We start from the raw sequence: 22,429 nt of genomic DNA, 5'->3' as shown, positions 1-22,429 counted from the left end.
ATAATCCATTTAATTAATTGGGGATACCTACTTATTCCTTTAAATATATCTTTCAGAAAATTGAATATCCCCACACAATATTCTTCAAAGATTTAAAAACAATTACGAATTTTTAATGGCATTAATGTGATGGCCTTAACCATTCTACTTTTTTAATTTGTATGGAATTTCATATGTTCTTTAATAATTGGTGTGTAACAAGTTAATAACATTATAAGAATACAATTGTTGTTTTGTGGGAATGGGCTCAACAAAATATATGGTTCCGAAAATATTAATTCTTGTATTTAAATTATAGGTTTATAAATATATCAAATAGATATAATTAAGATATAAATGTATTATGGTATGTAATTTAAAATGTTGAAGCAAAACCATAAGATTTTTCAAGATCTATGAAATAATTCAAAATTTTTGTTTTTGTAATTACTAAAAAGGAAGAAAACTTTTAAACAGAAGAGATACCTGCGCTATTTTATATTTACAAGCTTCAGTATTTTCTACGGCTATAATAATTTAATACAAAGTGTTGACTACCCCTAACATCGTGTATCTCTGTTACGATAAAGACTACATATGTTGCTACTTCAGACCTTGATCGGTTAAACGAGCTTTGGCAGTTAGCCAGACTTCGTACGGCTCTCATTTTTTCATTTCAATCCGATTGCTCGTCGCGAACGCACGCAAAACTCGTCAGCGCAACGGAACAAATAAAATAAAATAAACATTTATAAGTGGACCCGCAGAACGACTCATTCATTCAAAATATTCAGCGATTGGGTGGCGCGTAACTTGTGCCTGTGTGATAAGAACTTAATTGATAAAGGAAGTGACGGAACCCGCATATCAAAAATCGCGAAATGGCTCTGCGAAAGAGTTTGGCCTTCTGCAGCGCGCTTCTTTTGGTGCTGCTGCTGGCAGATTGTAAGTACCACAACAGATATATCTACAATGACAACGGCCATAAAAGATAGATAGCCCCAGAGAACCCAAGTAAACAGACGCACAGCCCGATATTTCCACTTCTGCAGGGAAACTAGTTTCGAGCGCAGCTGGGTGAGATGGAGCGGCCACTTGGCTAGACAGTTAACAGTTTACGGTTCACCCTTTGCCTTAAGTGCCTGTCAAGATCCAAGACCAGGTCCGGTTCGGGTTTGGTCTCGCTTTTGTAAGCCAGGTTTACAGCGCATAAATATAGGGGTTTTATTGAAAGGGGACCGCCCGCCGTCTCATCGCAATGAATCGTCCATCAAGGTCCCGCCAGGTCGCAAAATTAAATTGCAAGACTTTAATTCCAGGGGACTCCAGTTGGCTCGCGGTGCAGATAAGATTTCGCCAGGGCTCTTGCGTTATATGGTACATGATTGATACGCAGTTAACTAAACAGTTGTGGGACAAAGTAATAGCTTATGCCATTTAAGTCCTTTCAAGAAACGGAAACCCGAAAGACATAAAAAAACATACTTTGTTTTCTTAATTGTTACTAAAAAAATAGCTGTTGCACTCATAAATGTCATATTTTTGAAAAAATTCTTTAATATTAAAGCTTGAAAAATGTAAAAACTTTAATTTTTAATGAACTTTTTTGTAGTGTGGCTTGTTACCATAGCCATTCTTTAACTTAATTCTTATTTGCCCCCACGTTTTTCTACTTAACTTATAACTTTCTTATGTCTTTCTAAACTAGTGATAACTGGTTAAATTATTTTATAACAAACTACCAAAAGACACCCGTCTTACCTTGTAGCTTATGAGGTGTCAGAACTCTATAAACAAATGCTTAAGTTATATGATTTGCCCTAAAGATGTGAGAACCAGGTATTGTCTGATAAGAAAGTCTGGACACATTGACACTTGTCAAAAGTGGATCAAGTTTTCTTTCGGACACGGCTTTGGCTATCGTCACGTACTGAAATCAAAACTGGGTGACTTACGAATGTCAAATGCAATAAATTGCAAGACGTCATTGCTATCATGTGTTTTTTGGAATTTATTTTGGCTCATTTGGAATTTTTGGGAAGCTTTCCGCGCGCGTTTTTGACGCGTTTCGTGAGCTGTTTATGCGAATCGTATGACAATCGGCATTGGCAAACGTTTGCGGCACTAGAAATGTGTGTTTATTGTTCGGTTTGTGCTATATAGTATATATGGACAGGTTTGCAAAATCCATAAGAATCCACACACATCTTATGGTGGATGTGTACAGCTGCAGTAAACGAAATAGGAATGGTATTTTGAAAATTGGTTTCAAAACATAAAAAAAATATTTTTTGAAACAAATTTTAAATTAACCGGTGAAATAATATGGAAATCTTTCTTAAATCATATAAAATTGATTATTTATATTTTTAATTCAGGAAGTGTGTATTTCGTGTTGTAGGAAAGTTAAAACATTTAAATAGAAAACTATTTTTAGAAAATGTATTTTCTTTTTAAGTTATCTAAAGGTAAAAAATATTTTTTGGCAACAAACATTACTATTATGTTAAGCACCTCTGTGCTTACTAATGCCGATTTTAAAGCTCGAACACGCTTTCATTTTGTTTGCCAAAAAGCGAAGCCCTAAATTCAGAGTAAACTGATAAAGCCGTGGTAGCAAAACAATCCGCATTGTCTGGGTCTGGTTGGTTCTGAATAAAATCGGAGCTGGCAGATAAGCAAACATATCTGGCCATGTGTTTTAATGGCCCGAAATGTGGCTGAAAGGTGCTAGTTGCGAAATCTCGGCGCAAATATTTGCGCTTCCCTGTAAGTAGGAAGATCTGTTCAGGTAGCCCGATAAGCTGTAACCGAATACCGGCTAATTCAACCGAATGCATTATCTCATTTCTGCTTAATTGCTTTCTCTTTTAGCCCATGCCAAGCCCTCGCAGGATTTAAGCACATCGCAAACGGAGCTAAGTGATCTGAGGGGAGGAGGACCGTCCAAAAACAAGACAGCTGTCGTGGAGGTGAGTTGGCCAAAAACTGGGGGTAACTGGTAACTGGGCCAGGCTAAGAGCCGGGAAACAGAACGGGACAAAGCCGAAACCACTCCGACTGGACTGACGCACTGGGTACGTAACGAACGACCCCAGCGCCAGTCGGTGAAATACGAGCCAATGCATTTTCGTTTTATTTTTACCCAGAACCGGAAATTTACGCTTTAAAAATGTTTATTTATTTTCACTTTGATTAAATGCAAAACCACCACAAGACACGCGCGGTGTTTGCCTTTTAAGGCTCCCAAGAAATGCTTATAAAGACAAAAAGAAAAAGCACACGCAATGAAACTTTGCATAAAATTAAAGAAACGGCGGCTATCACACGCCAATGAGGCTTTTCATCGACTTAGTCACGAAATTCCATCGACGGGGGCCTTATAATTGAGAGAGACAATACCCATACTCAAACTTCCCCCTTTTCAAAGCGTTTAGTTTGGTGAGTCATGGTGGTAATCCGATTCTAGGTAATTCCTCGACTGCCGTGACGTTTGAATGCCAGATATCGAGTCCCCGCCGCTTCCCCACCTGGGTAATCCCCGACTGTCCCCGATCAGATTACGATTTTCGAGATCTCCCAACTCGATCTCGTGCTTGTCACCTTTTTATATGGGTTGCTTTTAGTCGTTAGTTGTAAACAAATCGGACAATTACACGAGATAAAGTAGCTTACGGCAAATGGGATTGAGACAGAGTCAGAAACGAGTCACGAGTCGTAAAATATTGTTACAGCCAATTACAAATTTAACATCCCGACCCCTGCGGTCATCGGGGCCAACAATCTACAGAAGGTTTCGAGTGAGAGTGATCTCTGGTAGTCACTATTTTGTAAACAACTTAGTTGATGGAAAAATATGGGTAACAGATTATGCAAGATAGGTTTTAAATGACCTTACTGATAAGATGGAATTCATACCCTAACAATTTGCTTAATTTAAACAGCTGAAAACAAAGCTAACTTTGTATGAGTAAAAACTTCACAGGTGTTTGGCAATCAGAAAGCGACTGTTATCACTTCGACTTGGGTAATTGAGACGTTGGTAAGACGAGTCGGCTTTTAAGTAATGATTAATATGGGGAGAAGTTTGACTTACGCAAAGCTTCGAAATTTTCAGTTTATGAATCAGCAAGAGTTCCGATTTCCTTGGGGTAATATTTTAAATTGTTAGTCTCGTTTCCAAGCCAACTATTTAATTGATTTGTACACTCAAAATTAAATCAGACTTTAAATTTATTTTTGTTTGATATTGTGTGAATTGAATTGAATGCACTTATGCATGCATTGGCAGAAAATGTATTAATTTTGAATACTCTGTTTGTATAAATAGAGATGATCTCAAAAAGTTATGAGCCACTTAATAAAAAACACACACACAATGTAGAAAGACTGCTTTTGCGCCACCCACTTTCAAATACTAGTTCCCAAATTCGGCATAGAACTCGCATAGAATCACGTGCCTGGGGAAATCAATTACTCAACCGACAAGCGAAAGCCACATCGATGACACGAGCCTCTTTTTGTTTGGTGATGGTGATACATGGAAACAATGGGGACTCAATTAACTTGATTTAAGCATTAATCTGTTGAGTTTAAGACAAATTATTTAATTATCAACAAGAACAAAATTGTACCCACAAATCAATTTTGTTACGAATAAATAAAAGCTTTAAGATAAGATAAGACTGTGATTATTTTTAAGAAGTTATTGTGGAATTTAAACCTTTAATATCCATTTTTATATAATTTCTGCTTTCCAGGACACTCCTTCAAGTTCCGACTCAGAGGCGGAATCGGAGGAGCAGTCAAGGCGATCGTATCCTCACCGCGATGAGGATCAACTGAACTCGGCTACCAACTTGGTGCTGGCCCAGAACTACAAGTACGATGTGGAGATCCTCGAATCAGGAGACGCAGATCAAGATGATAGTGTCATGGATGACTCTGATGACTTGGAGGAGCGTTTCAAGGGACGTGGTGTTGTCTTCAGCACGGATACCGAAACCTTTGCCTCCGAAAACATCGAAGTGACCCCGGTGGACGTGCAAGCGGATGCGGTTAGCCAGGGTCACGTGCTGCTCGGCGTTGTGGTGGTGGCACTGGCCTTGGTCTCCATCTGCCTGTACGCCGGACTGGTCATATGGCGCTCGCACCTGGAGTAAGTGTCTGGCTAATTGTCCTAATTTCCATAGTGCTAATTCTCCACTCTTTTCTTCAACAGGCAGCGGTACGGAATGCGCGAGCGACTGGTGAACCGGGATCTGGAGGAGGAAGCGGGTGGCGACGATATCGATTATCACGTCTATGCCCCGACCACCACGCCAGCAACGCCCAGGGCGTAGTCCGTTGAAAATCTGGTCCGATTTGATCCGATCCGGTGCGCGACAATTGGACCTGGTTTCGGTTTAAAGTGCGCACTCACCACACAATTCAGACGACAATCCCAGCGACAACGAGGATGGAGAGCGCGCTCAATCGTCTAATGAATGCCATAAATTTCCACGACAGCTGAAAAGCATTCCGCTTCCCAATTACACTCTAATGGCGATGCTAAAGGTCAAATCCGACTTCTAGCCGCGCAGTTGACAAGCTCCAATTAGTTATTAAGTTTCTGTGATATTGTTCTAGAGATTCTTTTGTACGTCCTTGCACTAACAATATGCATAGAGCCCACGTTTGTAATCGATAATAAACAAGTATTTGTAAATTTAAACGAATCTTTAAATCAGTTATTATTTTTCTTAATTGATTATATGATTTGAGGATAAAACGTTGCAAATTTCTTACTGCCTGTTCAAATTCACATTTATTTATATATTTTATTTTAATACCACTGAAGAGATTTTATGCCTCCATGGTAATAAGTGGCAAATAGCAACAGAAATGATTTATCAACCATGAAAAAGCGGCAGTCCAATATTGATTTAACCATATTGTAAATCATTCTCTCTTTTATTCAGAAATATTAATTTTAAATAAATTTTGAAGGCTCCAGATAATGATTATTCTAATAATTAATAATTAATATTTCATTTCTCTTTAAATTTGAATTCAAACAACGCGCGCATTCTTACACTTTACATCACTACTAATGTATATGAAGCGCAGCCAACTTTGCTTTTTCTAGTTCATTAGTACCAATAAGATGTAAACTAGTTCATTAACGCTAACATTTACCCAAATAGCATGCAAGCTGACAGAGAACAAGAAATTAATGATTTTCTTAAGCAACTTAAAGTTAAATTGTATGCTTACGATGTGTTTGTGAACCAATATGAACTTACTATAATCTTGACAAGCAACAAGTTTGCTGCAACCGCCGGAACCAGTGCGCGTGAGCCCCCACTCGCGCGCTACCCAACACTACCATCAGCTGTTCCTTGGCCATCGCGTTTTTTGGCCTGCACTTTGAACCTTGCGCCTCGTTTCGTGCGAATAAAGATACGACTTTGAGTGCGCCTGTCCGCATACCAGTTCGTCCTCCTCCGCCGTCCAATAGTCCATCGCATTTTCGGTTTAGAATCCCGCGAAACTCGCTGCCGTGCACATCGCATCGCATTTTCACAGCTGCGCCAGCATTTTCGTTCGCTCTCCCGTTCAGAGCGCTCCGTTCCGCTCAATCCGCTCTTTCCGCGCGCTCCTCTACGATTCCATTGATAAGCAGCGCCCCCGCTCCTGCCCCCGCCGTCCCTTTCAGCCTCCCTTTTCCAAAGTGCAAAGCAAATCAATCAATTAAAATAGTACGCCAAAATAGTGCAGTGCGTGTGTTAATTAATTTATTTTGCTCCCGCAACGTCTGTGTTTATTAATTAGCAGTGCATAGTTTCCGGCGGAAAAACACTTTTCCGTTATATTCGAGCTTCCGTTTGGCGGCCAATTAGCAGAAATAAAACAAACCAGGAGAAAAGGGATAAGCCAACATGACGCACTGGGAGGACTTCTATAACACGCACCTGCCGCCCGCGGATTTCGAGGACAATCGCTCGCTACTTAAGGAGTTCTGCGAGCGACACAACAAACTCCAGAACCGCATAGTCCTAGTCACGGTGAGCAGGGGATCCTCATCACGGATTAGGATTAGGGTCCGACCATCTCACTAAAGACGGTACTCCGTTAATTAACAGTCCGGCGACCTGGCGTTAAACTGACCCCAATATTGGTGAAAGCTTTAATGGCAAAACAGGCGCCTGGGGCCTTAAAAACAAAGCATATAGTGTGTGTGCATAAATTTAAGTTATAGAGAATGAGTCTTTAAGGTTAAACACAGGCACGGGCTGTAAGAAATTTCTAAACACTTTTTATACAATTCTTATCAAGAAAAACAATGAATGTTTAGGGGCTCGTTTAGAAATGACATGATTAAAAAACTACGTGAATTTATAGAAGTGTGTAAAATTCTAATGTTTAATGCATACATTTTTGGAGGTTTTAAATGTGACTTTAAAGGCCTTTTGCATATACTTTTTCTTTAATCTGCGATAAACATTAAAGATTTAAACTTTGGGTAAAATTTAAAATTAATTAAATAAATTAAATTTAAGGCCTATTTTCATGAATTTTTTTACGCGATACGGTTAAAGTCAGATCAATTATTTTACAAGCATATTAAAGTACAACATTTAAACTACGTTTTCAAAAATTTTCATAAAAAAAAAATAATAAATAAGGCGTTCGCAGCAAAGCCGTGGGCGCCTCCAAGAAAAAAGGTTTTGCGGTGAACAGCATAACTCGTTACTGGATCAACAGAAAAAACCAAAAAAAAATAGTTTATTAGTTAATATGTTTCTAGAGGTAACTGCGTTGAGTTTTTTTTAAATTCCATTTTTGGATTTTTGGTAAGACTTTCAAATCAAAAACGTGATTTTAGCCTAAAAAATTCGTTATATTTGTTATTATAAAATGAAAAATAATCAGTAAAAAAAAAAACTCGACGTCAATACCTGCGGATTTAGGTACAGAAATTGTGTGCAAATTTCAACACGATTTATTTAGTAGATTTTGCTGGGTCGTGTTCACCGACTTTGAAATTGCACCTTTTCAGGAGAGCCTTTTAAAGTTTTGGACACCGAAAAATCGCATACAAAACGAGCTAACTCACCTACGTTCAAACTTCGGAAGTTTTAGTCGGATGAATCTAAAATTTTAACGCAATATTCTTTAAATGTTGTGCATTCAGAATAAAAAAGTTTAAAAAAAAGGCCAAATAAAAATTTAAATACCATACCCCTCTTAACTAGCTTTCGTTAATGTAATACTTAGAACAAAATAAAACAGTTATTTGGGTCAAACAATGTTTATTTTTGGGGGCAGCCTAATTCTTGGTTGGTTTATGTAAATAGTAACCAGCAAGGCATGGTTACTTGTCTTTCTAAGATTTATGGCCGATGTGTAAATACATCTGCAAAATTTGATAAACTACCTTAGATAAAATATTGGTGCAGAAGTATACATATTAATATTTCACTTGACTGAATCCAATAGTATTGGTTTTAAATAATTATATTAGAAAAGCACATTTGTGATTTATTTTAAAAGCAAATAGTTAATAAATAATTTTAAATAAAAATACTTAGCGAAATATTGCTTTACAAAACTGTGTGACATATTTGTTGGCCGAAAATTAGTCTACTACTTTTATAGTACTTAGAGGCATGAAATAACCCACTCCTTTTAGGGTTAATTCGACTCTACGCTAAGGAATTTTCAAAATGATTTTATAACTTACGGTATAGAACTAAGGAAAAACAAACTCATAACCACTCGAAATAAGATTTTATTCTCTAATAGAAAAATGATTTTTTCGATTTCAGTCCGGCGGCACCACAGTTCCTCTGGAGCACAATACGGTGCGGTTTGTGGACAACTTCAGCGCTGGCACGCGGGGCTCCGCTTCAGCGGAATACTTCCTAGATCACGACTACGCCGTGATCTTCATGCACCGTCACAAGTCGCTGGAGCCTTTTACGCGACACTTCACCGGTCAGCAGTTCTTCGACATGCTGGACATCGCGGACAACAGCCAGAGCTCGACGATAGCCATCAAGCCGGACTCGGTTGACGTGTTTGCACCGGTGTTGGCCAAGTACAAGATCGCCCGCGAGACGCAGATGATTCTGTACGTGAACTTCACCAGTGTGGTGGACTACATGTGGCTGCTGCGGGCCGCCTGCGAGTGCCTGGCCGCCTTCGAGGAGCGTGCCGTTCTCTACCTAGCGGCGGCCGTATCCGATTTCTACATACCCGAGGACATGATGGTAAGATGAGATTCCGTCCGGATGGGGGAAGTGGGCGGCCATGTGGGAAATCTAGTAATTGATTGCGCTCGTCACTGAGCGAGTGCGGAATGAGTGAGTGGAAATAGGTTTTTATCGATTTCCAAAGCTGCACTGCGGAAAAGATGAAATACTAAAAAGTTTTTGTCGAGATGAAAGTCACTTTAAATGCTTCAAAATCCTAAGACGAAATGACTTGAAATGTCATTAATTAATTATTAAAAAGCAAATGTTAGACATTTTTAAAATAACGAAAGGGTTAATTGAACTCTACTGCAATCTTAGGCACTTTTTATTGCCATTTTCTCTTAGTGTGTCTCTAGTTGCGCTGCCCTTGTGCCTGGGCTTCCTTCCGATTCCCAGTCGCTGTGGAAGTCCCCGGTCTGCCCGTGACACATTTCCTCTTCACATTATTGACGTTCGACTGGGCTAAGTCAACTATGGTTGCTGCTGCTCTTCTAGCTCCCTCCAGCTCTTCTAGCTCCCACTGCTGGCCACCAGGAGCCTTATCACAGGCTGTCAGTGTCACTCACGCTGGCCTTGTGGCCTTGTCCGCCAGCAGCCTTAACATTGTCGTCGTATAATTTGATTTGCATAATTTTGCTTGTTAGCGTGTTTCTGCTCTACGCTTCACTTGATTCCCGCCACTCCCTCTAGTTGTTCTAGTCTCCTTTCACCTTTCACTTCCGTCCAGCTTTATATCGACTGGGTGGGTGGGCGTGTTTACTTGTCAGGACCCGATCCCCACATCAGTCTGTCAGCTGACTTGTTGGCGCAGCAGCAAAAGGCTTTCAAGTGCATCAAATGTCCATTGGTGGGGCGTGAATGGCTCCGCCCGTCATACCTCTTTATTTACCTGCCCGTTTGCATTTACATACATACCATCGCACGTGCATTTTATAGGAATATACAGTGGAGGTCACGGTTATAGCACTGCGATTCCTCTGGGAACCGACCTGTTATTAACTCATCTTTTAAACATTTTGCTTAAAAGTTGTACTGCAAGTGAAAAATATTAAAAAAAAAAATTTTAAAAAGTTTGCGAATGTAGAATTATTGAAAATCAAAGTTAATTTCCTTTGGGGTCAGGGTTCTTTTTAATTTAATTTCTTAACGATTAGTTTGAAACCTTTTATACCACTTTTAAGCATAAGGTAAAAGGGAAAATATTTTTTCTTTTTGCTTCATCGGTAAATTTATTAACAAAATAATTTGGAGAAGAATAAAACGTCTTAGTGAAATCGGCTGTAGATTGAAAAATCTACATTGGTAGATGCTATGGGTGGTGAGCACGGAAGTTTTGCTCCTGCCACCGCCAACCACCTGAGCCTGATTCTGATTCCGATGCCGAGCATCGTCGTGGCATTTCCTACGCCTTGTTTCCGTTCAACTCGTGCATTTCCCGTTCGCTTTCCCGCTTAAGACATTCGCCCACTTTGTCTGTGTATGCACACGTCTCTCTAAACGTGTGTGCTAGCCACAAATCGTCCGTTCACTTGATTAAATTGTTAGATACCCTCACTGCTCGTTGCCTAGGCATGATGTAGAATATTCCGAAAATGGCGAAAATGGCCTGTTGATGTTTATGCACGTGTCTGGGCAAATTTATGCGCATATTTGGCATCATCTTTGAGTGCTGCTCGGAGTCTCTCCCGGGGGCAACCCGATTTGCCTGCAATCGATTTGAATTTGCATAATAACCTCTTGGCAATGTATAAATAGAAGCAGTCAAGCTCGATGCATTGAAAATAAACCACGTTCAAGTTGTTCTTCGAGTGTTTGAAGGACTTTGCCTGCTCAAAAGTAGGCAACTAAAATCTATTTTCCTCCATTAGCTATTAGCAGAGTTCCTTGGAAAATTGAAAACTCATTCCTAAAGATCTGGCCGCCATCTCGTTAGCCTTAAAGCCAAGGTCAGGTCCCATACTGAATTTCAACAACCACAGCCCAGACACGTTTGCCGAACCACTTGCCAAAGTTTGTCGCTGCTTACATCCATATAAATGAATGTATATGGTACACTGCAAGATGATACTAAAAATTCAATTTCACAATCGCATCATCACGACGCACACGCCTACAGAAAACAAGGCCTAAAAGTCTTTTACAAATTTATGCGCAGGCCGAGAAGAAGGCAACTTCTTGCCATACAATTTGAATTAAATCGGGGCTAGGAGGGATGTTGGGCATGAACCGAAAGTAAATTGTACTCGTAATAAGTAAAAACAAACAGAAAATTAAAAGAGTAAACTAAGTGAAGGCAAAACGAAAACGTGAGCAGGACAAAGGGCGACGTGCCGAAATCCGCAAATCAAATCAAAAGATTTTACAAGAGCACGCATCAACGCACAGGCACACTGCAGTTGGATTCTAGGGAGAAAAGCGGGAAAGCAGGAAAAGCAAATTCAATGTCAACAGCTGCTAGCATTTCCCAGCGAGCAAGAGCCACAAACTTTTTCCCTCCCAAAAAAGCTTAAAGTTCCCCTCCTTCGACTTTCCTTTCGTATTTCGTTGTCGACTTAATGCCTTGAGCTAAATTTTTCATTTCTCCTCACCCAATGTTCGGCTACTTAGGCATGTCCGTCCGACTGTCCGTCTATCTTTCTGTCCGACCGCATTGTCCGGCTGTGCCCGCTTTTGTGTGCCGGATAAATGAGACTGGTCAGCAGCTTAGAGCAGCTTACGGCGTTGCTCAGTTAATGAGAACGGACAGGGGCACTCAACAAGTTGCTGGTTGCCCACACGGCGTATGCGCAATATTTTGATCATAGCTTTAAAAAGAGCCTTGCCCAGGATGTGCAGCCAGGCGTTGACGTTAGCTCATTACGGCTGAGTTATGCTTTCAATTAGTTGTAATTCATATGCCACGTGGCGGCAAAAAAGTACAGAAAAAAGCGAAAGCTGAAAGGCAGCCCTGGCCTTTCATTTTGCCGTCTGTCTGTTTATTTTGCAAGGACACTTTGCTTTCAGAGTGTGCGTGCGAGTGTCTGTGTTGCATTGTGTGTGCGTCCTCTCCATTTAAGAGGATGTTGCCGCGGTGGCTTTTGTGGGCAACGAACCAGCCAACCGACGAACCAAACCCATCACATCGCGTATACGCATCGTGGTCCCATCATTCCATTAAAACACTAACCGCTGTCAACGGATTTTGCAGCCCACCCACAAAATGCAATCGGGAGATGGAGCGCCGACGATTTCGCTGCAGCTGGTGCCCAAAATGCTGGCCCCCTCGCCAGCCTGTGGGTGCCGCACGCCTTTGTGGTGTCCTTTAAGCTGGAAACGGACGAGAGCCTATTGATTGTGAAGGCACGTGACAGCCTCAACAAATACAAGCACAAGGTGAGTTAAGGCTGGTCGGTGGGAGCCAGAAGCCCTCTAATCCGAATTCTAATTTCTTCCGCGTCATCCTCCAGCTGGTCATTGCCAATGTGCTGCAGACACGCAAGCATCGCGTGGTGTTCGTCACGCCCACAGATTCCTACGAGCTGCACTTGAGCCGCGAACAGACGCTGCAGGGACTCGAGATCGAGGAGCCCATTGTGGCTGATGTGGTAAGTGAATGAGTTTCCATGAAAATCAGGGATGCAAGTTGCTTCCGATCGAAACTAAAGAATACTTAAACAATTACAAATATTTGCAATTTAAACTCTGCAAATAAAATGAAAGTTTGTTAAATTTGTTTTTATACCCTTGCAGAGGGTATTATAATTTTGGTCAAAAGTGTGCAACGCAGTGAAGGAGACATCTCCGACCCTATAAAGTATATATATTCTTGATCAGGATCACCTCCTGACTTGATATAAGCATGTCCGTCTGTCCGTCTGTCCGTCCGTCCGTCTGTCCGTCCGTCCGTCTGTCCGTCTGTTTTGTTTCAGTTTTAAAGATATCGAATTGAAATTTTGCACACACCCTTCTTTCCTTTGCACGCAGTATAGATGTCGGAATGGCCGGGATCGGCCAACTATATCCTATATCTGCCATATAACTGATTGATCGGAAATGCCATAACTATGGTGTTTGTTAAGTTAGAAAGCTGGTATTTTCTATGGGTTTTATATTTGGCCAATCAATCCGACCTACCAAATGTCATAAGGATCGGCTGACTATATCCCATAGCTGCCATATAACTGAACGATTGGAAATGCCATAACTTTGGTGTTTTTAAAGTTAGGAAGTTGGGATTTTTTATGAGTATTAAGAATGCATCATATGAATAAATTTGGAGAATATAGTGAACATAATATTCTGCAAGGGTATATCAACTTCGGCTCCGCCCGCAGTTAGCTTTCCTTTCTTGTTTATTATTGATTTCTGTGCACTTGTTTTTTTAATTGCGGCTTTCCAAAAACCATGTTTTTGGTATTATCGGTTTCTTTTTATCTCAATGCAAAATTAATGTTTTGCTAGAAAAAACATTGCTTAATTATATTTTAACTTTACATACGTAAAATTGTTAGTCTAGGATTGACTGCTTAAATTTTATTTGAGACTATTTATAGGTTTAAACACACCAAGTGGCAATCTTAAAATATAATAAATAGAAAATAAATATATGAAAGATAAGATCATTACTCACAAATTTTTTGTGCGCCTTGTGCCATAAATAATTTGTTTAATTTGGTTTGTTAAACCTAAAATGTTACGCGGCAACAGAATACTATTCATTCCACACGTTACATAGTCAATAAAATTTAAATGATCTATTTAACAGTGTTAAAAGTGTCAAATATATATTTCAATTCCATTTTATCTGTTTTATCAAGGTACTAAAACACGGCGAGTTTATCAGCAACGCGCAACAGCGGCAATGACCGTTATCAATGCGTCGCCGGCCACAGACGCAGCAACATCTGCAGCATCAACACCACCACCAACTGGCCACAGGCGACGAGGATGACGATGGAGGGGATCTGGATCAGGATCCGTATTGCGTGACCACCTCGCATTATTGCCGCGTTCTGAACCCGGGCACGCCAAGCTTTGCCCGAAAATATTGAGCAGGTTATAGTCCATAGTGAATAGTGGAGGTGCATGACAGACATTTGCATATTCCTTACCGTTTGAGTTCCCGCCACAATTTGTTGTATCTATTTATGGTCGCGCCTCATAATTAAGGTGGCTTACTTCCATTGCCACCATTAGTCCTTTTTCTTTCTGTTGTTTTCATATTAGTTAATGTATTTCGTTTATTGTTGCCATGAGAAATGATGTCACTTGTATGTATTCGCCATCCCCCAGGTTCCTTTTCTTGTCTTCTATTGTTTGCTGGCACGTTTATGTCATCGAGTATACGCAGCGTGTTGCGCAGACATCAATAAGCGATTTTGATTTATGTTTGTGGCAGGGCTTATGATGCTTATATATTTAATGAAGCATCGATCGCACGCTGTCGAAATTAAATCCCCAAGCAAACGTGTTTAAAATCCGAAAATCTAAATAACGAAAAACCTGCATGTAATCGCAATTTGCCGGACGAAGCGTCCCTGGACAACTGTTGTTGTCAGTGGCAGGCGACGCGACAATTGATTTGCTGTTTTGCATATGTATGTATATACGTATATATATGCACGTATACGTTGGGTGGAAAAAAGGAAAAGGTTTGCCTCTCTAATGTCCTTGTCGGTTCAAATTTATGGCGGCTCAAGCCTTGGCGCCTGTCTATCCGAAGCAGGTCAAGTGCCACCGAGCAAAGGTCAGCTTAAAGCACCTCAAATTGAGTTTCAAAGCGGTGTAGCAAAACCTAATTAACATCCCACTCACACACTCTGAGTTATTTCTTGGGCAGGCTGAGATAGGCAGGGGTTCCGTATCCGAATCCTCAGGGTCTTTTTCGGATTGCCGCCTTTTTCCACATTTTTATTGCATGTTATGTCGCTGCCACGCCTCTCGGTCCTAAGCCGCCCGTTTAAACGGGGGCTGCGGTGAGGTGGTTTTTGTATCCTCCTTTCATGGAGTTGTAACCACTTCCGTCCCGCCCGCATTTGTGGTTTTATTTTGCAGCCCAGAACTATGCAGTGTTTTTGTGGCCTGCTGTTTTGTTTTCGTTCGTTTGTGAACCGGGAAAAAATTCACATTTTTTCTGACGGCGGCTTCTGTATTTGGGGAAGTTGGATGGGGCCCTTTTGTTTGTGCCTGCATCAAATTAAATTTTATTGCGCTCGCACGCACCGCAAACACTGGCCTGGGAACAGATACGAACACGGAAAACAATCACACATGTGGCTTAGGATATAAGCCTGGCTCCGTTTTTCTTCCCTTTTTGTTTTCACTTTCTTGTTTCTCGGTTTTTATGGCCTCACCAACGTGCACCCACATATCAAGACTCCCACATGTGTACTTCTTTCGCCTGCCACTGCGTATCGATTGTGCATTAAAGTATAAACATAAAAATTCAGTTTGCCAACATGAGTTGCGTACAATAAAATATGTATAACTAGCCAAGTGTGCGAGCAAGATGGGAATGTTTGGGACGCCAAGAGCGAATAGTATTTGCCTTAATTGGCATACAGTGTTTTTTTTCTTAAAGCTTACTAAAAGGATACTAAAGCATGCCAACCATTAATTAACAACTCAAATATCCGATAAGTTTCCAACTCATAAATGTGAATCCAACGAAGTCCTTTTCATATCCATAATTTAGGACTGAATTGTTATTGATTTTATAAACAGACTTCCAAATCAATTTCCTAGTTGAATTCTAGATTCAATTCATTAATCCAAACTAAATGCATATGTAAAAGAAATTCAATACAAAATGAAATCAAAAAGTCAACTTCTTTTCAAGTCATATATATAAAAACTGTTCGTAACTATTATATATCCAAGAGCGGAATAAAACCAAGTGAACCAATTTGTTAAAGTTTCAATATCCAATTTGGACCAACCCATACGAAAAAAATGAACAACAAAACAAGCTATGATAAAAGAAATATATATATCTCGATGTATACCTTAAAAATAAAAGAGAAACCAAGGAATTTCCATTGAATATTTACTCTCTACAAGCATTTTGCCCTTTAAGCTAGATAACTATTTTATTGTTGAAATTGGTAAAACAAAAACACCCAAATCCAATTGTACGCAATGCAGTTATGGTCACTGCACCTGCCCTTTTTCTTACCGGAATCCATGAGCTGTTTAACTGTAAAACTGTTGTAAAATGTTTACCACGAATGTACCATATACCGTATTGAGTGTACTAATGTCTAGTATCCGTATACTTATACATCTACAAAGATACAAAAATATATATATGAGTGTGTATTTAACTGGAAATGAAATAGCTTTAAATGTATAGACAAACCATTGTGTTTTATTTATTGATGGATTGGCTAGGTGCTCCGTTAAAACCTTATAAAATAAATATATACAATTTTAGTTAATTTTCGATTACATTTGTAGAATATGTTTTGGATTGTTCATTTTGCCTTTGGACCGCAATAAACATTGGTGACTTAAAGATATTATTTTTTTTACATTAACTGTACAACAAAAAATGGCCGAACAATTTTAACTAAAATATGAGTAATCATAGATTAGTTTGGCAAATCAGTAAATTTAAACTTGAGCGGAATGTTTGGTAGGTTGATCAGGGCAGATCGGAATGCATTTTTAGTGGAATAATTGAACTCCACGTTGAAGTTTCGAAAGATTCGCGCGATACCCAATTCAAGTTCCATTTCCACGATGCGTTTGCCAACGCACATTCGAGGTCCAAATCCGAAGGGCAGGAAGACAAATGGATTTGTGGACTTAAGATCACTGGCCGGGCACTTTGACCCTGAATCCTTGGGGCTTCGCAGCCAACGCTCCGGCAGGAACTCTGAAGCTTGTGGGAAGTACTCATCTTTAGTAAGGGCACTCAGAGGAACAATGCTCACATAAGTTCCAGCTGGCACTTGGTAGCCACTGAGAACAGCGTCCCTAGAAAGGACACGAGCATTTCCAATGATAAGTGGTCGAACGCGCATTGATTCTTTTATGCAGGCTCGTAGATAAGGCACATTTTTCATGGAGGCCTCGGTGAATTCGGAGTCCTTGTTGGGAAGCACCTTCATCACTTCCTCCCGCAACTTTTCCTGTTTCTCAGGATTCTTGGCCAGGCAAAGCATGAACGCTGCAAAGGTGCTCGAAGTCTGGGAGTAAACTGGAATAAGTCGGTGACTTCAGAGATCGTATTAGAAAATACCAACCGTATCAACTCCTGCCATTAGCATGTCCATAGCCATAACGCTGGCCACTTTCCTGTCAACTTTCAGCAATTTCTCTAGGACACTTTGTTCGTTCTCCGGTCGCACCACACCAGCCTTAGCTTCCTTATCCAATCGATCTATGGCCTCGTCAACGTAGGCCGATGTGACTTCCTGGATACCATCCAGAGCTTTCAGCAATCGCTTCAGTTTAGGGGTTTTAATATAGCGCCAGGGCGAGGGTTTCATTTCGAGGTCCGCTGATACTATAAAGAACTCGTCCAGGTATTCGAAAAGCCTAAGTGCCTCTTGCTCCTTATTCGAATCCTTAAGCAAACCCAACTGCTTATCCAGGGCCACCACGGATACGGATTCAAGGGTCCAGCGGTTGACGGTGTCTATGAAGTCACTGGGCACCTCTAGAGTATTAACGTCTCTTATTTCCTTAATACTGGCCATGGAATTTGATTTTTAAAATATACCATATTATATTAGTTCAGAGCTTTTTACCGTTGAACAAACTCCTGATTGACCTGCGACATCTTCTTGTAGTAGAGTCTCACATTTTTCGGCTGCATTAGAACGGGATTAACGACGGAACGAAAATCGCTCCAGGTTTTTCCCTGGGTGGGAATGATTCCCATGACGCCCTGGTAGAACTCCTTCATATGCTCTTCGCGATGATAGAGCAGTGTATGGTTGCCCGGCCGATGGGGCCACACTCCCTCGTTACGGAAGACCACCTCAAAGTCCATCGGATTGTGGGTGCTCAGAAAGGACGGGTTTCCCATTATGCCGGGCATAAAAAATATGTTTCCGTAGTCCTGTCGCATGGCTTCAAACATCTCCATCAGTTCCATGTTCTTGTATTTGCCACCGGGCATGGACGTTTTCATCACCAAGGACATCATATTGACGCGGGGGATCTGATCAAATGCCTTGGCCTGCACCCATTCTTGATCGTCTCTAGCTTCAGCCGATGCCGTACTAGTTTGCCAGCGCTGAAATATATATATTCGTTTTGATTGCTTTGTTTGCTCGCCAATGGTGAATAATGGCACCGTAAAGAAAACTCCACTTGATAAACCGCCTAGTAGTTCCTAGATTAATTCTTGATACTTAGTACTTGTTACCTTTTGAGAACCGAGCGTTAGAATCGCTTTTTGCGATTGAATTAATGAGAGACCACTGCGTACTTTCAACATTTTCGTGATGTTTGGGACTATTCTCGTTCACCGCCAAATTAAAACTGAGAACCGAGTGCTAGTTTTATAATTCTAAAGCTGTGAGAGCTTTAACGCTTAATTGAACGAAAACAACACACAAACAGAGAGATAGTGACCGCGACCCACAGCAAACTGGCGTCTAAACAGGTTCGAGAGAGCAAATTGAAGAGTTGATAAATATTATGTATTAAATTATAAAGTATTCATAGTGTTCGCATATTTTTATACATATTTTATAGTGTAATGGAAATAAACATTCACGCCCTTTAGGATGTGACATGTTTTTAGAATGTTTTATTTGACGTCGACAAACAACGAACCCCTAATAAACACAAACAGATTAGGGGCAACCATTCATATCAGTCAGTGTCAATGCCAACAAAATTGTATTCACCATGACTAGGAGATATTGAACCAGGTCTAAAAGGCTGTGGCTGTATTTTAATTTAATTAAAATTAGCTTCAACTAAGTAAGATATATAAAACTAGTTTATTGTTTAATAGATTATTTAAGATAATAGATTTATTTAAACATTTTTTTTGTACCTTTTAAAAAAGTATATAACAAACAACCCTTAACTTATCATTTCATTTATCACTTGGTCAGATTAATAAGAACGAAAATAATTCTTTGTGAAATAAATTATGTTCCGAAGAAATTTGGCCTTCGGTACCCGGTAAGTGCACATGAGCACTTCTGTAGACTCAGCATTCTCGGTTTCGGCATCGGACACGTTTTAGCACTTTAAACTAGAAATATTTACAAAATACGCAAAAGGAAGGTCAATTCAATAAAATGTCCCATTTTAATAGGAAGAACACTTAAGGGTAAAACTTTTGTATAAAAATTGTTGATTTATTGAGTTATTTGTTTTTACATTTGGCAGTGTTTGCCAATACTTCTAAGATTTTAAAAATATTTTTAACTAAAAACAGACACAAAGTATATAAATAAAAAAAAGGCTTAAGTTATCAATCACAAACCATTTCTTAAATTGTAAATCAGATTAGTTAGTCAAATCAGTGAATTTAAACTTCAGTGGTATGTTGGGCAGATTTATAAGAGCAGAACGGAAAGCATTCTTCGTCGAATAGTTAAACTCTACATTGAAGTTTCGAAGGAGTCTGGCGATGCCCAACTCCAGTTCCATTTCCACGATGCGTTTGCCAACGCACATACGAGGACCAAATCCGAAGGGCATGAATACGAATGGATTCTTGGTCTTCAGATCGTTTACCGGGCATTTTCCGCCGGAATCGCTGGAGTTTCGTAGCCAGCGTTCAGGCAGGAATTCTGAAGCTTTTGGAAAGTATTCCTCGTTGTTGAGGGAACTTATAGGAATCATGGAAACAAAGGTACCAGCTGGTACTTTATAGCCGCTCACTACTGAATCCCTGGATAGACCGCGGGCATTTCCAACGACCAGGGGGAACACACGCTGGGATTCCTTAATGCAGGCTCGCAGATAGGGGACATTCTTCATGGAGGCCTCGGTGAACTCGGAGTCCTTGTTGGGCAGCACTTTCATCACCTCCTCGCGCAACTTTTGCTGCTTCTCGGGGTTCTTGGCAAGGCACAGTAAAAGCCCCGTAAAGGTGCTTGAAGTCTAGACACAAACAAATTATATTTATATTAGGATTTCTATAGTTTTATTATTCTGACTTCTTACCGTATCAACTCCTGCCATCAGCATGTCCATGGCCATTACGGTGGCCACTTTCTTATCAACTTTAAGCAGTTTCTCGAGGACACTTTGTTCATTCTCCGGACGTACCACGCCCTCCTTAGCCTCCTTCTCCAAACGCTCGATCGCCTCGTCTACATAGGCCAAAGTAATGCTTTGAAGCCCATCCAGAGTTTTTAACATTTTCTTCAACTGTGGTGTTTTTATATACCGCCAGAGAGATGGTTTCATCTCCAGATCGGCTGAGAGGATAAAGAAGTCATCCAAGAACTTAAACAGCTTGGTTGCTTCACTGTCTTTCCCTGAATCCTTCAGCAAACCCAGCTGCTTATCCAGGGCCACCACAGATACGGATTCAAGAGTCCAGCGGTTGATGGTGCCTAAGAAGTCGCCAGGAACCTCCTGAGTGGTGGCATCCCGTATGTCCTTTATTCTAAATGAAGATTATTATTTATAAATTGTACATCATTTTTGTAAGTTGTCTTACCGCTGCACAAACTCTTGGTTAGCCTGAGACATCTTTTTGTAGTACACCCTTACACTCTTGGGCTGCATAAGGACGGGGTTTACAATGGACCGAAAGTCTCCCCAGGATTTACCCTGGGAGGGAATGATTCCTTGAACGCCCTCAAAGAAGTCCTTTCTGTGCACGGTTCGATGGTAGCGCAATGTATCACTGCCCGGTCGGTATGGCCACACGCCTTCATTACGGAAAATCACTTCGAAGTCCTTGGGATTGTGCGTCATTACAAACGCGGGGCTCCCCATCATACCGGACATGTAGAATATATCTCCATAATCCTGGCGCATGGCCTCAAACATTTCCATCAATTCCATATTCTTGTATTTCCCACCGGGCATCGCAATTTTCGCGAATAAAGATAGCATATTTGCTTGGGGAATCTCTTCGAACGGTTTGGCCTGGAGCCATTCCGGATCGTCTCTGGTCTCAGCTGCAGCGACATTGGTCTGCCATCGCTAAAATATATTCCAAATATAAGATTTTGTATTTATTATTATTATGAGATTCTGTACCCTATGGACGGAAGCACATGTAGTGACGATTCGCAACAGGAGGGTGTGTATAGGCGGCTACAATATATAGCCGCAGAATTAAAAATCGTCAGTAACGGTCCGATCATCGAAAGGTATATCAATTCATTGGTTCAGGAGAAAGAGCAGTGAAAGTGAAAAACTATAAATTTAGAATTAATTGATTTCCCGTTTTATTCTTGTTCAAAATGCGTTTCGAATAACACAGCACTTGCTATGATCCGATGGTCCGTTGAAAAGGTTTTCATTATTTCATGAAAATAAAGTTAGCCTTTGCAATAAAAATGCCTTTGTAGACAAAAAGCTTAAATTCTTTGCTGAAGCGGATCGAATGTTAAAATTTTAAAAAGTATTTATTTTTCGTCACAAAGTTGGATATCAGAAATGTTTTTTGTTGAAAGTGCGATCGTCAACACTGTTTTACCGCATTAAAAGGTGTTTTTGTTTGATTTTTTTAACATTTGAATTTTTTAATTTGTTTTCCAATTAAAAATGATTTTAATACTGAAGTTAATAAAGTTTCATAATATTGTTTATATAAAAATGATACTTGTTTACCTGTTGACTGGCAGAAAATAGGGCCGCTTTTTGCGACTGTAGTATTTTTAGACCGATACGCCCTTTCAACATTTTTATACGTTGTGAACTTAGCTTGTTCACGGCCAAACCAAAACTACTCATACTAGCCGTTTGTTCTATAAGCTTTATATGTTTCTAATGCCGTGCGAGCTTTACTGCTAAATTCGGCGATAACAACACTCACAAGAGAGAACAGCGCCAAACTGGTTCGCGAGTGTTTGTGAATTGCTACGTAAACATAAGGAAAACATTCAGTCATTAAAAAAGCTACATATTTTTAAACACCACAATATCGACTAAAATGTACCCTTTACTTACGACATGCAAAAAGTTCCTAATCTTAGTTAAAGGGCAGTAAAATAAAACAAATAAAAAAATTTATCCTAACGTGTCGAGATATTTGTGAAATGCTATCTAAAGAAAATATGTAATGTTTTAGAAGATAT

The 22,429-nt window shown here is 40.1% G+C and overlaps 4 protein-coding genes across 4 annotated transcripts; 2 read left to right on the top strand and 2 right to left on the bottom strand.

Moving 5' to 3' along the window:
- The first annotated feature begins 112 nt into the window (after positions 1–112).
- On the top strand, positions 113–5,696 carry LOC108041408. The gene is made up of 4 exons (XM_017119332.2): positions 113–924; positions 2,854–2,951; positions 4,740–5,137; positions 5,201–5,696. Exons 1-4 carry the CDS (start codon positions 861–863, stop codon positions 5,319–5,321), a joined length of 681 nt encoding a protein of 226 aa, XP_016974821.1. The 5' UTR covers positions 113–860; the 3' UTR covers positions 5,322–5,696.
- Positions 5,697–6,336: 640 nt separating this feature from the next.
- LOC108041412 (phosphopantothenate--cysteine ligase) lies at positions 6,337–16,553 on the top strand. Its single transcript, XM_017119336.2, is given in 6 exon segments — positions 6,337–7,025; positions 8,790–9,233; positions 12,406–12,472; positions 12,475–12,590; positions 12,665–12,802; positions 14,015–16,553. Coding segments are annotated over 6 exon segments (1,125 nt in total). The 5' UTR covers positions 6,337–6,899; the 3' UTR covers positions 14,249–16,553.
- Positions 16,542–19,140, bottom strand: LOC108041411 (probable cytochrome P450 12a4, mitochondrial). Its single transcript, XM_017119335.2, has 4 exons — positions 18,574–19,140; positions 17,951–18,441; positions 17,444–17,891; positions 16,542–17,386 (listed from the first exon to the last, which is right to left on the bottom strand). Exons 1-4 carry the CDS (start codon positions 18,643–18,645, stop codon positions 16,787–16,789), a joined length of 1,611 nt encoding a protein of 536 aa, XP_016974824.1. The 5' UTR covers positions 18,646–19,140; the 3' UTR covers positions 16,542–16,786.
- Positions 19,141–19,501: 361 nt separating this feature from the next.
- LOC108041410 (probable cytochrome P450 12a5, mitochondrial) lies at positions 19,502–22,060 on the bottom strand. The gene is made up of 4 exons (XM_017119334.2): positions 21,963–22,060; positions 20,839–21,329; positions 20,337–20,784; positions 19,502–20,273 (listed from the first exon to the last, which is right to left on the bottom strand). Exons 1-4 carry the CDS (start codon positions 22,032–22,034, stop codon positions 19,674–19,676), a joined length of 1,611 nt encoding a protein of 536 aa, XP_016974823.1. The 5' UTR covers positions 22,035–22,060; the 3' UTR covers positions 19,502–19,673.
- Between the last annotated feature and the right edge of the window lie 369 nt (positions 22,061–22,429).

Source organism: Drosophila rhopaloa, unplaced genomic scaffold (assembly GCF_018152115.1).
Source record: "Drosophila rhopaloa isolate 14029-0021.01 unplaced genomic scaffold, ASM1815211v1 contig_155, whole genome shotgun sequence".
NCBI lineage: Eukaryota > Metazoa > Arthropoda > Insecta > Diptera > Drosophilidae > Drosophila > Drosophila rhopaloa.
The sequence above is the reverse complement of the archived record's forward strand: the minus strand, read 5'-3'. Positions and strand labels throughout refer to the sequence as shown.

Bases quoted from the DNA above. Each gene is read 5' to 3' on its own strand.
- LOC108041408 (XM_017119332.2), top strand. From the start codon at position 861: ATGGCTCTGCGAAAGAGTTTGGCCTTCTGCAGCGCGCTTCTTTTGGTG. The intron at 925-2,853 runs GTAAGTACCACA...TTTCTCTTTTAG, and splicing joins GGTGCTGCTGCTGGCAGATT to CCCATGCCAAGCCCTCGCAG. The intron at 2,952-4,739 runs GTGAGTTGGCCA...TCTGCTTTCCAG, and splicing joins ACAAGACAGCTGTCGTGGAG to GACACTCCTTCAAGTTCCGA.
- LOC108041411 (XM_017119335.2), bottom strand. From the start codon at position 18,645: ATGTTGAAAGTACGCAGTGGTCTCTCATTAATTCAATCGCAAAAAGCG. The intron at 18,442-18,573 runs GTAACAAGTACT...TATATATTTCAG, and splicing joins TAACGCTCGGTTCTCAAAAG to CGCTGGCAAACTAGTACGGC. The intron at 17,387-17,443 runs GTTGGTATTTTC...GTTTACTCCCAG, and splicing joins TAATGGCAGGAGTTGATACG to ACTTCGAGCACCTTTGCAGC.
- LOC108041410 (XM_017119334.2), bottom strand. From the start codon at position 22,034: ATGTTGAAAGGGCGTATCGGTCTAAAAATACTACAGTCGCAAAAAGCG. The intron at 20,785-20,838 runs GTAAGACAACTT...ATCTTCATTTAG, and splicing joins AACCAAGAGTTTGTGCAGCG to AATAAAGGACATACGGGATG. The intron at 20,274-20,336 runs GTAAGAAGTCAG...GTTTGTGTCTAG, and splicing joins TGATGGCAGGAGTTGATACG to ACTTCAAGCACCTTTACGGG.